General features: G+C 30.5%; 2 protein-coding genes across 2 annotated transcripts; one reads left to right on the forward strand and one right to left on the reverse strand.

The window, feature by feature from the left end:
* Positions 1-1482: 1482 nt before the first annotated feature.
* On the reverse strand, positions 1483-6478 carry LOC129907350 (protein mono-ADP-ribosyltransferase PARP16). Its single transcript, XM_055983508.1, has 5 exons — positions 6026-6478; positions 5719-5874; positions 2232-2441; positions 1996-2164; positions 1483-1935 (listed from the first exon to the last, which is right to left on the reverse strand). The coding sequence occupies exons 1-5, from the start codon at positions 6251-6253 to the stop codon at positions 1637-1639; spliced, it is 1062 nt and encodes a 353-aa protein (XP_055839483.1). The 5' UTR covers positions 6254-6478; the 3' UTR covers positions 1483-1636.
* A 2045-nt stretch (positions 6479-8523) lies between these two features.
* On the forward strand, positions 8524-9447 carry LOC129907362 (RNA-binding protein 8A). The gene is made up of 2 exons (XM_055983522.1): positions 8524-8749; positions 8814-9447. Exons 1-2 carry the CDS (start codon positions 8689-8691, stop codon positions 9251-9253), a joined length of 501 nt encoding a protein of 166 aa, XP_055839497.1. The 5' UTR covers positions 8524-8688; the 3' UTR covers positions 9254-9447.
* Positions 9448-15371: the final 5924 nt, after the last annotated feature.

The raw sequence follows: 15371 nt of genomic DNA on the forward strand, positions 1-15371 counted from the left end.
ATTTCTCTGTCTTGTTGAAAAAAGAAAAGTTTAATATGGGAAGAAGTGCGCGCTCTTACCCACAAAAGGACTGCGCGATTTTACCCACAAAGGTACTTTTTTTTCTATTTATCAAATTTATTATAAAATATAAGAAAGTCTAACAAATTTTTGACTTAAATCAAATATAAATAGGCACAATTCAAAAATATATGCTACTTTCGGTATATAATGCTCCCACGCCGACGCCACACACTTTTCCCGCACAACTTTTTTTTTTTGTTTTTAGTCATATTTTTTCAAGCCTGTTTTAAAATAAAATTGAGCTGAGCACACACTCCCGAAGGTTATCACTTATTGACGTCTTACTAAGCGCTGATTTCCTCATTTTCAGTTTTAGTTTTTTTTGGACACAACTCGAGAAATAAGCAGTGCGCGCTCTTACCCATTGCGCGATCTTACCCCAAATGACTCTACACGATTAAGTCTTTTTTTCATATCTTATGCAAAAACATATTAGTATATTAATTGAAAATATTGAAAGGGATTGCTCTCAAAAATCCGTATCTTTGGTTTGAAAAGTCATATAATCTTCAAAAGTATACCAAATTAATGGAAATTTGATGTTCTACAACTTTAATCATGCTAAAAAATTACGTTTCTATCATAGAGACTGAGAAAAATTAAAAAAAAAAAAATGAAAAATAAAAAATAAAACAACATAACCTCAAAAGTATTTTCCTCGCTGAAAAACAGTGAATGCACAAGAAAAGATATTTATATTACCTACAAGTTTAGTTACGTAACTTATTCGGTCAAGCCAATAGTTTATTAGATATAGACCAATTCGCTTTTTTCAAAATGGCGGATTTCACCATGGGGTTGGCGTCTCGAGAACCAGGACTTAAGCTTTTTAATACATTTATTTCAGATTTGAAAAAATCAGCCTTCCTATATTTCGTTTCACAAAATGCCTGTTTTATTTACTAACTTTCCTGTACTTAGACTTTAGTTTTCAGATCAATAACTTTCGACTCATACATCGCATGACTTTCAAAAATATACCAAATTATTGGTAATTTGATGGTCTATAACTTTAACTGTTTAAAAAATTATGTTACTATTAGCGGGAATGATAAAAACTTAAAAAAACCGAAAAAAAAAATAAATTAAAACAACATAACCTCAAAACTATTTCCCGCTCAGAAAAATAATGTATGACAAAGAAAAAGATTATTAAATTTCCAAGAACTTTGGTCTGATAACCATTTCTCTAGGACAAATAGTTTTGGAGATATAGAGCGATTCGCATTTTCCAAAATGGCGGATTTCGCCAGGGGGGTGGCGTCCCGAAAACCAGGACTTAAGCTTTTCTAATACCCCTCTTTCAGATTTGAAAAATTCAGCCGTCCTATATTTCGTTCCACGAAAAAGTCTATCTTTCCTGTACTAAACTTGCTGTCATAAAATAACCTATAAGTTCTTTTCAATAATAAAACGCAATTATTTGTTAATTTTTCATTTATTTATAAAATAAAGGTATGCAGACATATAGATAAATATATGTGTATTTAATTTGACTAAAACTCGATATTATATGATAGGATAAAATGACTAAGCACCCACCGAACCCCTCAAACCCATGCCACTTCTACAACTATGTATCCCCTAATAATAATTTCTTAAGAATTCCCATGGCATATGTTGCCTTTTTAGTAATCACATGGCGCAAATATAAACCATTTCCACTATTTGCCAGACCAATTGATGCCAGGAACAATGTGTAGCACACCAAAGACAGTGTATAACGATTACGACTAACCCAATCGACAATAACACTTCGTGCACTATTTTCATCAGGAAATTGTCGCCCGTAGAACAAGAGATATCTTACTCTTACCACATCGTTATTTGTTATCACAATGTAAGTGTTGGGAATATCAGTTTTGTGTTTTTCTATAAAAAAAAAAAGATACTTAATTCAAAATTAAAATTGAATAGCTTTGATTTACTTACCATCTTCTTTGAACTTTACATGATTTGGATTCTCAATATATTCACAAAGAGCAACACATGATAGCATAGCACCACAGTTGGAAGCACCCCAACCAGCACCAAATGGACTATAGCCCATGCTTACAGATAATTCGGATGATAAGTAGACACCATCACCAAAAAGACCATTCTATTTGTAATACAAATTTTGTAATATTAATAGTAAAAAAGGGACAACTAAATTTTGGAATACAAACCTTGCACATATGTTGATGTAATCCATGATTGATTATCGAATAGAAACTATCTAATTTACTGCCGTGGAAAGCAAATTTACTTGGAAAATCTGCCTTTTCCTTCTGGAAGACTTCTTCGGATTTTGAAGTTGTTGTTGGACATAGGGCAAATATGTGACTAGGATAGATTGCGTCGGTCTTTTGAGGTATTTTCGACATTATGCTATCGTACTGAACAGTATATAAAAAAAAACAACAATATTTTTAAAAAAATGTAAATATTTATTAAAAAAATTAAATTTAAAATAAGAAATTATTTTATTTCACTTTTCGTTTAAGTCTCCTAAAATTTGCTGTGGGCTCTCGGTCTATATGTACGCCATTTAATTTTTCAGTGATGCTGCTTGTGTAATCAATTTATGCTAAAGGTTTTGAATGAACAACAAGAACTGTTGTGTGCTACCACCAAGTTCATAGGCTTGAACTTAAGCTATTTCAGGAAGCCAACTCCTTTAATGGTACTATGTCGCAAATCGCTGTATGTTCAATTAACTTAAAGAATTTCTATACCCGAGTTGGGATATCTAGCGATTGGGAGGTCGAGGCACTAGTCTTCGCACCAACACCAATTCATGGCGTGACAAATTCGGAGTGTCATATACATAATTTAAATGGTTAGAAAATGGTCCTAGTTTTATTATTTTGTTTTTTTTTTTTTTCAAGTGAACAAAAAAATTCTTAATACACAAAATTTTGTTTAAAAAATAGTCCGCATAAACCACAGTGACTTTTTAAGTTTAAGTTTCGAAAACTGATAAAAAGTTATCGCTGTGACAAAAAAGAAATGATTTCGGATTTCTTACGTGTTCTCTGCCTTCGTAGAGCGTCAAAACCAATAACTAGAATTTGAAGTTTTTACTACTTACAATAATTGATAAAAATGGATAGAGTGTAGATAATAATGGCTTTCTTTTAACTCTATCGGATACGTGGCTAAAATTTTTTCGGAATACGCACCGAAGAATTCGAATATTAACAATTATTAAAAAATATACTGTCACCATTAAAATAATAATGTTTTGCGAACACCTTTTTTAATTTTAACATTTTGTACAGCCAAATTCGCACCAGTGTGCCGACAGAGGGTTAATAATAATATTTTTGTCAAAGTACTTAGGTAAGAATATCCATTGGTTGACTTTAACCGTTCGTACGTGAAGGCTTTATCAAGAAATAAGTCTGTTTTTCGTGCAGAAAAAAAGCTCCACTGCCGTGTTAACTCACACTGACGTATGTGCATTTTTGGTACCTTAAAAGCAATCGGTTTATTTTAAATATAGTCTTTTTTTGGCACTGAAAAATATTGTTTCATAAAAACTGACTTTTTAAAAATATTAAATGTAAATGTATCAAATTAAGCTAACATCGAAGAGTTCAAATTTTGTATTTTCCTTGGCTCTTGGCTGTTTTTGTTTATAAATATTGCAATTCTTCAGCCATGAAGGCGAGATTATCGGTACTGCAGTTTTGAATTAGAGATTCAAAATATGTACATATTTATGAAAAACTTTTTATCTGTTAAAAAAACTATTAAAAAGATATTCTAAAAGTCCCTACAAATCTCATTTGCAGTTTGTTCAAATATTGAAAAAATATAGGTTTTGCTATTTCTAGGAGAGTACCTAGTTGTCTTTTAAATTTTTATTCAGTACCTACTACTAGCTTATGTATAGTATAATTTTATATGACCGATTTCTTTGACTCTTTTAACTATCAATCGATAGTTGATAAATACTGAAATTTGGGATTTTTAAACCTAATTTATAGGAAAACTGGTCATCTTTTTAATGGAATTTTGTAATTAGATTTCATTTAATAACGGTTAGGACCATTCTCTGCTTTCAAAACTTTTCTTAATTAAGTAATAAGATATCGAAATTTAATTTTGATTGAAAGTTGCAAATCGCAATAAGGCTGATTGTTTAGATAAGTATCCCTAAATCTAGTTTTAAGAGCTAGATCTTTGTCAGGAAGTTAAACACAAAAGAACCTTATAAATTCATCTCAACATTCAATTTATTTATTGCTAAATTTTGGAAAATTTTTCGGGACAAGTTCGTGTAAATACCTATCAAATATGACTTCTTTAATTTTTAAATTTTATTTAATCTTGGTTATTTTTCCCTTAGGATAAATATATGTAAATCGGTGATTGTTAAAACAACATAAGTAACATTTAAATTTTTTTTCAGGAGAGACAAAAAACTCTGTATTTTTGACGACGCGGCCGCATTGTAAATTTTAGCTTTAAATTCGGTTTAGAGGCCTTGTTGGGAGTTGAAACTAACTAAAAGTTCTAAAAAATATCTTTATCAAAGAAGTTTTAACAAAAAATAAATATTTTTTATATGTTGTTTTAACACCCAACGTTTTGTTGGGAGTCAAAACCACTTAATTACTTGGAAATAATGTTGTTTTGACACTCATTTTACATCCAAAGTATTAGCAAATTTAATGGAAATGAATAAAAGACCATCATAATTCAGCAATTTTATTAATACATACATTAAAAAACAAGAACATTTAACAAATAGGCAAAAGTTTTATCCTTGTGACGTAGGTACTTCAAGATAGTATAAAATGCAGTTTTGCATTTAACACTTTTTATTGATTGTCTCATTGAATTTTAATGTTTATTTGAAGTGAAAAATATGATGGTTTGTAATTTTCCCTGAGTTTAAAGACCTTGATTTTGAATATCAAACCAATAGAACCCAAACTAGAAGCCTTTAAGACAAGATTAACGAATTTTTTTTTAGTTTGCATTTTCAATTCTTTGTTGGTATTAATAGCTTGAAAACTCTAGAACAAAATGTCGAAGTTAATGGCTCATGGAAAATAACAGAGTATCATATTTTATATTCAAAATAAAAATTAAATTCAATATGTCCTTCACACATTGCAAGATGCATTACCAATACTAATATTGCAACAAAATTAATTTATTAACAAGAACATTTTGAAAGATCCAATTCCATTCGAATCACCGCGAACAACTGACTGACACTAAATCATGGAAAACTGTAAGAAACAACAGTTTACTTACTTCGTTTTTCCAGCGTTGAATGTAAAAAAAAAAACAAATTAATATGAAGTACTTAAGGTGTTTTAACACTCAATTTCAAAATTGGCAGAAGAGGATGTTGTTTTAGCACTAAATGCGTATTTTAATCTCGAAATCATGTTGGTTTTTCTCTCAACGCTAGCTCTACCCATAAGCAATGCAAAACAGTTATAAAAGTGGTTTCAAAAAATTTGTCACTTATGTTGTTTTAACAATCACCGATTCATGTACCGTACCTATTTCTTATGTGGCTATGCAGTACCTAAACATATTATGAACTTGTTGTTAAATCAATGCAAAATTTAAGAGTTTCCATTCTTTACATAAATATATACTTACCACTTTCATTTTAAATAATGAAGTATTTTAGTTTATAAATCTTACCTCATCGCTATCAACACTCCTTAAATATGGATCCCTCAATGTGACAAGCACCCAATAAATCAATTCCACAACTTCGGTGTCCAATTCGTCATAGTTTTCATCAATAATATTTTTCAATAAAATCTTTAACTTTGGTGTTTCGTTGATAATAGCCACCTACAAAAAACATACAACACAAGAGAAAATTAATATTAATTATTTATAATCATCAACCAATAACAATCCACCACGTTATTGATGGCACGAGATTCCGATTGCATCAAATAATAACATCAACTCGCTCCACTCCGCTGCCTCTTTTACTTACCAACGTTTCTATATTACAACCTCCTTGTTCATTTTCAAATCTCGGTGGGAATGGTTTGAGCTGAGACTCATAACGATAACTCAAAGCAGCCGAAACAAAGATCGTCCATTTAGCATCGCAGGCAATCAAATCCCTAGACAAAAGATGCTTCAGACAATGGATTTTCTCCAGAAAATCAGTAGCAACTGTTGGCCTATCGAGTATTCTATGAGACTCCGATGTTGTCATTTTGTAGGGATAGTTTAATTTATTTATAATTTTTGTTCCAAAATTGAAATTGATATTAATAAATTGAAAAAATCAAGCAAAAAAAAAATATTATAGAAAATTTTTAATTGTAGTTTTGATTCTCCGTAACTAAGGCTACGTGTCCTCTGATAAAAAAAATAACACAATTTCCCTTTTGTGTTTTAATTAAAGTGTTATTTAGTTTTTTTTTTTTTTTACTTTAATGAACGATAGATTACAAATAATTGTTCTAATTTTATCAATAAAAAAGATAAACAAGGGAAAACAGTGGACAAAACTGGCGGAATGTGATTATTATTTTCCTATTTGTTCATATATTCGTAGTAAAATAAAAGAGAATTTGAGACCAAAACAAATTGAAATGACAGAAATGAAATATCGAAAAAAATAATGCATTGGTGAGATTTTTGCATTGTAGAGAATTACAGCAGAGGCATATCAATAAAGAACATTTTAAATTGTATCGCAAATCTACTTCACCAAAATTCAATTGTTCGTTTTTTTTAAAAAGATTTCATAACCCAACGCTTGAGGAGTGATACGTCTGTGACATAGACGGCTTCAGAAGGCTTCAAACTTTAGCTAGACAGAGTTTTATGAGAGTTTCTGTAACCTCCCAACTAACGACGAGAGATAAAGGTATAACTACAACGGCCACTTTTTGCCACAGTACACATAAAAAGGTAATATATTCCGGAATGACATTGGTCGCCAGATTGTCAAAACATGACACTTTGGCGACCAATGTCAGCTACCGAATTCTTAATTGCTTAAAATACCGACGAAAAACGCACAAAAACCGATAAACCACGCACACCACTAATTTTTAAACAATTATTTACCATTTCCCGCAATGAAACACGAAGAAAATTTTTTATTTTTCAATTTATAATATTTTTAAATGAAATTTTATAAATTAAAACAAAAACAAATTTCCTGTTTACTGCGAATGAAATATAAAAATTAAAGGCCGACCTGACAGATTGGTGCCCATTTTTGACAAACAAATTTTGACAACGTTCGGAATATATTACCTTATTATGTGTACTGTGACTTTTTGCAAAAAGTCAAAAAGTGAACATTTTCAAACTCATTTTGTGACAGTTTTTCCGACCACAAAATTAAAAATAATGATGCAGTAAGCTTATTTTTTGGTAAAAAAAAACAATTTTGTTAGTTTTTTCCTAAAACAAATACATAGCGCTAAAAAGAGATAAAAATTTTAATTATCCCACTTGATCCATATAAATCATTAATTAACACGTATTACAACAACTTAATAAGATCTTGCTTTTCATCAGGATTGCGATTCATGATCCTAATGAAAAGCAAGATCACGATTCGTGATCCTGATGAAAAGCAAGATCTCATGTAATTGTTGTAATACGTATTAATTAATGATCTATATACATCAAGTGGGATAATAAAAAACGGCTTTTATTGAATACATGATAGTGAAATACAAAATAAAGTAATTAATACAAAATATATAATTAAAGACATTATTATTCAGCTCGCTTGGCCCTAATTGTTTTCAAGAAAAGCAAAAACAAACATCCTTCAGGGGTGTCAAGATTCCATAACACACCTTCTACCAATCCCAACAAACATTATCCCTTCTATAAAGCTTTACAGGAGCAACATTACCACCTGTAAAGCTTAATAGAAGCAAATTTGTTAGTCGGGATGTACATAATTTTTTGTACATAATTTTTTGCCTTTGATATGGTTTTGAGTTTTATTTATTTCGTCTTCATTTTCCAAGTATTCTATATATATGTTTATATGTTTAATACCATCTTAATTTTGCTTCAATTTTGTCCAATGTTTTTTTTTCTTGTCACAATTTTGTCAGCGGAACAATGCTTCGAGCATTATTTTTCCGGGCAAAATTAAGTGGAGACTTTTTTGCAGCGACTCAATTTCAAGCGTGAACTGCGTACTGTTTGGAAAAATACTCACGACAAAATCTGTTCCGAGAAAAAAATTGTATGAGAAATAAAATTTTTCTCGATCTGCGTACTAGGTTATACTTTATGATATTTTTCGCTTCAGCTGCGTATTAGGTTTTAACCATGTTTGTTCATCTGGCTTTAAAAATGTAAACAAGTAGTTTAAATTTTTTATAAAAAATTTATACATTTTTTATAAAAAAAATTTTAAGTGAAAGCGTACCTTAAGATTATTCCAATTTTCACCAACGCTTCTTTCCAGGAATCTTCTCAACAAATGTGTAATCAAACACACCTCGAAACGTCACTTTTGGTATAACTGTCAACCAGCTAGCTTCTAGCAAAAAAAAAGGCAACGTTGTCCGGCTAATTTCTTAAAGTTTTGTTGTCCACAAACTACGGAAAATTGTATTTTTTTGATCAAATAATTCTTTAAATAAACAATCTTCAAATCTACCAAACATGGCTGATGTATTAGATATCGATAATGCTGAAGAATTTGAGGTCGACGATGATGGAGATCGTAAGTTTGCTCCAATTTCAATCATGTCGATATTAATTTTGTGAGGGCTTTCATTTTTCCACAGAGGGAATTGTTCGATTGAAGGAAAAAGCAAAAAAACGCAAGGGACGTGGATTCGGAAGTGAAAGCAACTCTCGCGAACCAATTCAATCATACGAACGTGTTCGTAACGAAGACGATGATGAATTGGAACCGGGACCACAACGTTCAGTTGAAGGTTGGATTCTCTTCGTCACATCAATTCACGAAGAAGCTCAAGAAGATGATATTCAGGAGAAATTCTGTGAATACGGTGACATTAAGAATATTCATTTGAATTTGGACAGACGAACTGGTTTCTCCAAAGGCTATGCTCTGGTTGAATACGAGACACACAAACAAGCTTTGGCTGCTAAGGAGGCTTTGAATGCATCGGATATTATGGGACAAACAATTCAAGTTGATTGGTGTTTCGTTAAGGGACCAAAGAGAACAAAGAAGTCTTCCGATCGCAGGAGGAGATAAGGCTTCTAAGTCTTATTTATAGCATTTCTTTAAGGTAGACTAGTCGAAGAGGGGTTTAGTCTATTTTTACTATTCATAGTAGCTTCTAGAAAAAACTTTAATCCATACACTTACTCTTTTCACTTATAATTTTATAATTATTTAAACTAAATAAATAAAAACCTCAGTCTTTCGAACAAGAAGAAAATGTTTTTCGAACTATGTACGCCTTAACTTTTGCTGGGGCATTATTCTTATAATTATAGCTTCTTGAAAACTTGTAGGTATATGCTGCCATCAAATTTGTTGAATAATAATCTTTTTTTATCAAAAAACAAAACCGACTTCCATGGATCAAAACTGGGTTTTATGGTTTTTCTAATAGTTTCTATGGCTATAACTGAACTAAATTGAAATGGGACCACACAAAAAGAATTATCAAAATTGGTTCACTCAGTCCAAAGTTATGAGGTAACAAACATAAAAAAAAAAAAAAATACAGGCGAATTGAATACCTCCTCCTTTTTGGAAGTCGGTAAAAACAAATTTGACCAATCGAATCACGCACTTTGAGCTATTCTTGCAGAGGTTCAAATGTCGGATGGGTCTTGGGATGCAGTTCTAACTATCTTTTATGAGAAAACCCATCTTATTTTCAAATTTCAATACATTCGGTGATACGCATATCAAATAGTAAGTGCTTTTACTAGAGAATTTTTTAGTTTGTATAAACTGATACCTACGAGTAAATTTTTTATTATTATTATAATTTATTAACATACTAGCTAACCCCCACCCGCTTCGCTGAGTGCACATTTAAAAAAAAAATAGAACCTGTTTGAAAATGAATTAAAACCGAAAAAAAAACTGGGGTTGAATTACCTCACACGATTACGATCATACGTTATCGTTTTGTTTATTTCTCTCTCTATTAAATTAGTAGAAGAAGATAGGGACACATAGCAACCATCAGGGATGAGAATGCTAAGCCCGAAAAGTGAAACATAAGGTGTGTTTTTTTGTTTATCTATATAGATTTTGTGCAAAAAAACGACATCGAGATTTTTGAAATCAAAACAATTTACGTGTTAAAAACAACAAAAACTTTATCTGTATAGATTTTTGAAAAATCCAGATAATTATCCAGATTTTACTTTCTCTCGATAAAAACAGTAGTGCCAAGGTACTTTATTTGTTGTGTTCATACAAAAATATCTGAAAATATTAACAAAAAAAAAAGCGGAGAAAACGAGGTTTGAAAAAAACTCTCATAGAAAAAAATAATCAAAAATTTGTTTGACATGGTTGCATTGAAATGTTAATATCTCGAGATATACGCAATGCACTTTTCAGATAAAAGTCTTAAATGGATCCTGATAAGATTGTTGAACAGATATGTATATAAAATTACCAAAGTTTTTTCGAAAAATTAGGAATAAAAATAAAAAAGTTTTCACATTTGATTTTTAAAAAATCGAAAAAAAATTCCATATGGCTACCTTCAAACGCTTATAACACAAGAACGACGCAACTAATGTTAATGGTCATGGTCTTAAAATGTGGCTAAGAATATACAGATAATTTTTGGTTTTTTGTGAAAAAACAATTTTTTTGAATCCAACATGGATGCCATATGGCCATATGAAAATTTTTGTTTGCATCCAACATGGATGTAATGGCCTTCCCACTTTGGAGTTAAAATAAAAAAAAACAAAAGCAACATTTTTGACAGACAGCTGCCAAAGTATATGTACAGTGGTGCCAAATGTTTGCATGGATTTCAAAAATCCCGATGTCGTTTTTTTGCACAAAATCTATATAGATAAACAAAAAAACACACCTATATTGCCCAAAAAAACGAAGTAGATTTGGAAAATATGTAGCAGATAATGAAAAAAAAAAAATATACATATAAAACAAAGGAGAATGCCCAAAAATAAATATATTTTAAAAAAAGCCCAGCACCGATTTAAATGAGGCCTACATGGCTTGAAAGAGTATCACTCGTACACAACAAATATGAACTTTTTTCTCAAAAAGCCATCCCCTTAATTGCTATAATGATTTTTAATTTCAAATTATAAAGTGTTTTTTATTGCAAAACTATTTTCATTCAGGGAAGTCAGATTTACTTGGTTTTAGTTCCATGAGCAAAGATGTTCCATCTGCCATAAAATAACCTAAGATTGTTTTTTAAATGCCGCTGTCTGCTTTATTTTATGCAAAATGCATGACCGGACCCACAGCCGTTATGTGGATCTGGGCGGTTACATAAAATATTTGATATCTTGGATGGGTCTTTGATTTGGATGTCTAAGATGTGAAATTCTTGCAGAGCCTAGTGAGCTAATTCACAAATAAAGTGCACTAACAATGCATTTTTTTAAATGACTTTTTCGATTATCAAAAAATGAAACAAGACGACACATCTTAAATGAAATTTTGTTCCTTAGAAAAAATTTGTCAAACGAAGTAGAAATAGGTTGCTACGTAGCAGAAACATCAAAATAAATTAATGAAGTAGATCTGCTACATATGAAGTAAATACTCATCTCTGGCAACCATACGTTAACGAACGTATGCCGTAGTTCGGTTTATTGTAATGAACATTAACAAATTTATTGTAATTTAAGCAGTTATTGGACATTGTTAATGGAATAATGGCACTTGATTCTGAAGGCCGAATTTCAAAAAATTTCAAAAAAATCCAATGTCCCGTTTTCCAAAATTTGATTATTCAAAAAAAATTTTCAAAATTTTTTTAAAAATCCAAAAATAATTTTTTTTTGAAAATTTTATTTTTAGCTTATATTAAAATTATATACATATATACTTTTTTAGAAAAAGTAATGTCATTTTATCATCGTAATGTCAGGGGGAAAAATGTTATCTCAACTTTTTTTTGTACGAATGCAAAACTTGATATACATGTAGTACCTATATCGCAAGTAAAAATAAAATTTTTTGGTGCATGCTGTCGAAATGTCTTAAATTTTTTTTGTCCTATTTACCTGCGCGGGAATTCCATAGGAAATGTCTTTTGGAGCTTTTCCCTTTTTGTACGTTATTTTGTATCAGAAAGTATGAATTCTTTGACTTTTTTAAGGCTATAAACAATAATAATTATTATTTTGAAAGCCTGTCTTAGTATATTTTTTTTACAAATTAAGCTTAGTTAAACTTTTTAATAAGCTAGAGTGTTTCTTCACTCGTACAAATTGACAGCTATGTGAAGATGGGAGAAAAGGTATTATTTTTTTTTGATACAAACCATCTACATATTAATACCTTTCAAACAAAATAAAAATTACCAAAATCGGACCAGCCAAACGCGAGTTTATCGGCCACACACACTTAATTAAAATTTTAGTGCTAATATAAAGAAAACGAGCTCAAGTTGCTTAGACTTCCGGCTCTGAGGTAGTTTAAAATTCAAATACGTACTTAAAATCTAAATTTAAATCTAATTTTAACTTCATATTTTGAAAAAGAAAAAAATTATAATTATTCAATAATAGGATTGTATAGGTATAAGATATTATATAGATATAAGATATTTTATAGAAAATATATTATTATTTTAGGCTCTACCGAGGTTTTGGGAATTAGTTAATTTGGACAAAAAATAACGATCATCCCGGTTTCTTTCATAAACAAAGCCGCTGGTTTAAAGGCTTAACTACATTGGCTCAAAAAGTGAAAAAGTACAAAAGTGAAAACTTTCAAACGCATTTTTGTATAGTTTTTCGGACCGCCATCAACTTAGCAGCACTTAGTGGGGATTTTCAAATTTTTTTATACAAATAATTAGGTGAGAATTAGGTGAAATTTAGTGAATCAATTTTACAATTTGGTGAATCATAGTTTAAAAGTTATTAACAAATTACGTAAGGCGTAAAGTTAGCAGCACTTGGTCATGAAATTCAAAAAAAATTTCTCCATAATTCAGTGTCAATTTAGTGAATCGAATTTGATCAGTTTCATAATTTGGTGAATCATAGTTTATTAAATAATAACTAAAATAGAAAAATTAACAAACGTGACGTAACGTAAAAAAAGCATTTGTTAATCATGGACACAAACCTCACGAATGAGAATGGCAGAGTTCAACACACCAAAACTGAACCTAAATTCAGATTTTTTCACATTGAACGCACTTAATATAAATGTTTACTATGACAATGCGTTCAGGTGACGTTTTTCATTTACAAGATACACTTTGATTTGAAAATTTCCAATGCGAGTTACAACAAAAATGCTATTTTATAATACAAAAAAAGTTTGTTTACATCTTCACTAGCCCGGAACTAAAATTCAGTGGAAGTTACCCACAAGAAAGATTTTGTTTTTTTTTTCGCATGAGTCTTGGACACTGATCTGTCTTGGAACATTTTTGAACTTCCGCAGATGATTACTTCAAAAGTATGATTCACCAAATTCTGAAATTTGGAACATTTATTCAGAAAAAGACCACAAGCATTTTGGTACATAATTCATAATTTGATGAATCTTAATTCAAGAGTTACATGCGATTTTCTTTTTTTCGCGTGCGTCTTGGAACATTTTTGAACTTCCGCAGATGATTACTTCAAAAGTATGATTCACCAAATTCTGAAATTTGGAACATTTATTCAGAATTTTTCATTTCCATTTCTTTTCTATAGAAGAAATGGAGTTGTTTACAACCAAAAGTACTTAGCAGTAGATACTTAAGGCCAAAGGAACACAGCTATTTGTATACCTTTGGACACATGTATCGTGTTCCAAGACAAAATCGCATGTAACTCTTGAATTAAGATTCACCAAATTATGAATTATGTACCAAAATGCTTGTGGTCTTTTTCTGAATAAATGTTCCAAATTTCAGAATTTGGTGAATCATACTTTTGAAGTAATCATCTGCGGAAGTTCAAAAATGTTCCAAGACGCACGCGAAAAAAACAAAATCGCATGTAACTCTTGAATTAAGATTCATCAAATTATGAATTATGTACCAAAATGCTTGTGGTCTTTTTCTGAATAAATGTTCCAAATTTCAGAATTTGGTGAATCATACTTTTGAAGTAATCATCTGCGGAAGTTCAAAAATGTTCCAAGACAGATCAGTGTCCAAGACTCATGCGAAAAAAAAAACAAAATCTTTCTTGTGGGTAACTTCCACTGAATTTTAGTTCCGGGCTAGTGAAGATGTAAACAAACTTTTTTTGTATTATAAAATAGCATTTTTGTTGTAACTCGCATTGGAAATTTTCAAATCAAAGTGTATCTTGTAAATGAAAAACGTCACCTGAACGCATTGTCATAGTATACATTTATATTAAGTGCGTTCAATGTGAAAAAATCTGAATTTAGGTTCAGTTTTGGTGTGTTGAACTCTGCCATTCTCATTCGTGAGGTTTGTGTCCATGATTAACAAATGCTTTTTTTACGTTACGTCACGTTTGTTAATTTTTCTATTTTAGTTATTATTTAATAAACTATGATTCACCAAATTATGAAACTGATCAAATTCGATTCACTAAATTGACACTGAATTATGGAGAAATTTTTTTTGAATTTCATGACCAAGTGCTGCTAACTTTACGCCTTACGTAATTTGTTAATAACTTTTAAACTATGATTCACCAAATTGTAAAATTGATTCACTAAATTTCACCTAATTCTCACCTAATTATTTGCATAAAAAATTTTGAAAATCCCCACTAAGTGCTGCTAAGTTGATGGCGGTGTTTTTCGGGCTGGAAAATTAAAACAAATGATGCAGAAAGCTTATTTTTTGGCCTTAAATACAATTTCTATACTTCTTTTTACAAAAAAATTGTACTAGCGAGAAAAAAAATATTTTCACTTTTGTACTTTTGCAAAAAGTGGTGTATTATGTAGTTAAGCCTAGTACGCAGATGGGGAAAAGACAAATTTTATCTCTAAAATTTTAATCTCTACAAAACATTTTTTAATCCTGCACAAAATTTTGAAGTTGGAGAAATTACCTAAACTGCCCAATCATGGGCACCTTAAGCGAATGTCGCACCAACTTTAGTTCGCAGTTTTTCCCGTATAGCATAAAGCTATTATTAATACTTTTTTTGTAATTATCAATATCTCGTTTGGTAAGAGTATGCCAAAAAAGGCGGGAAGA

The sequence above is a fragment of the Episyrphus balteatus genome, chromosome 1 (assembly GCF_945859705.1).
Source record: "Episyrphus balteatus chromosome 1, idEpiBalt1.1, whole genome shotgun sequence".
NCBI lineage: Eukaryota > Metazoa > Arthropoda > Insecta > Diptera > Syrphidae > Episyrphus > Episyrphus balteatus.

Coding starts and splice junctions, on each gene's coding strand:
- LOC129907350 (XM_055983508.1), bottom strand. CDS start 6,253: ATGACAACATCGGAGTCTCATAGAATACTCGATAGGCCAACAGTTGCT. Junction 5,875..6,025: donor GTTGTAATATAGAAACGTTG/GTAAGTAAAAGA, acceptor TGTTTTTTGTAG/GTGGCTATTATCAACGAAAC. Junction 2,165..2,231: donor TACATCAACATATGTGCAAG/GTTTGTATTCCA, acceptor TATTACAAATAG/AATGGTCTTTTTGGTGATGG.
- LOC129907362 (XM_055983522.1), top strand. CDS start 8,689: ATGGCTGATGTATTAGATATCGATAATGCTGAAGAATTTGAGGTCGAC. Junction 8,750..8,813: donor GGTCGACGATGATGGAGATC/GTAAGTTTGCTC, acceptor ATTTTTCCACAG/AGGGAATTGTTCGATTGAAG.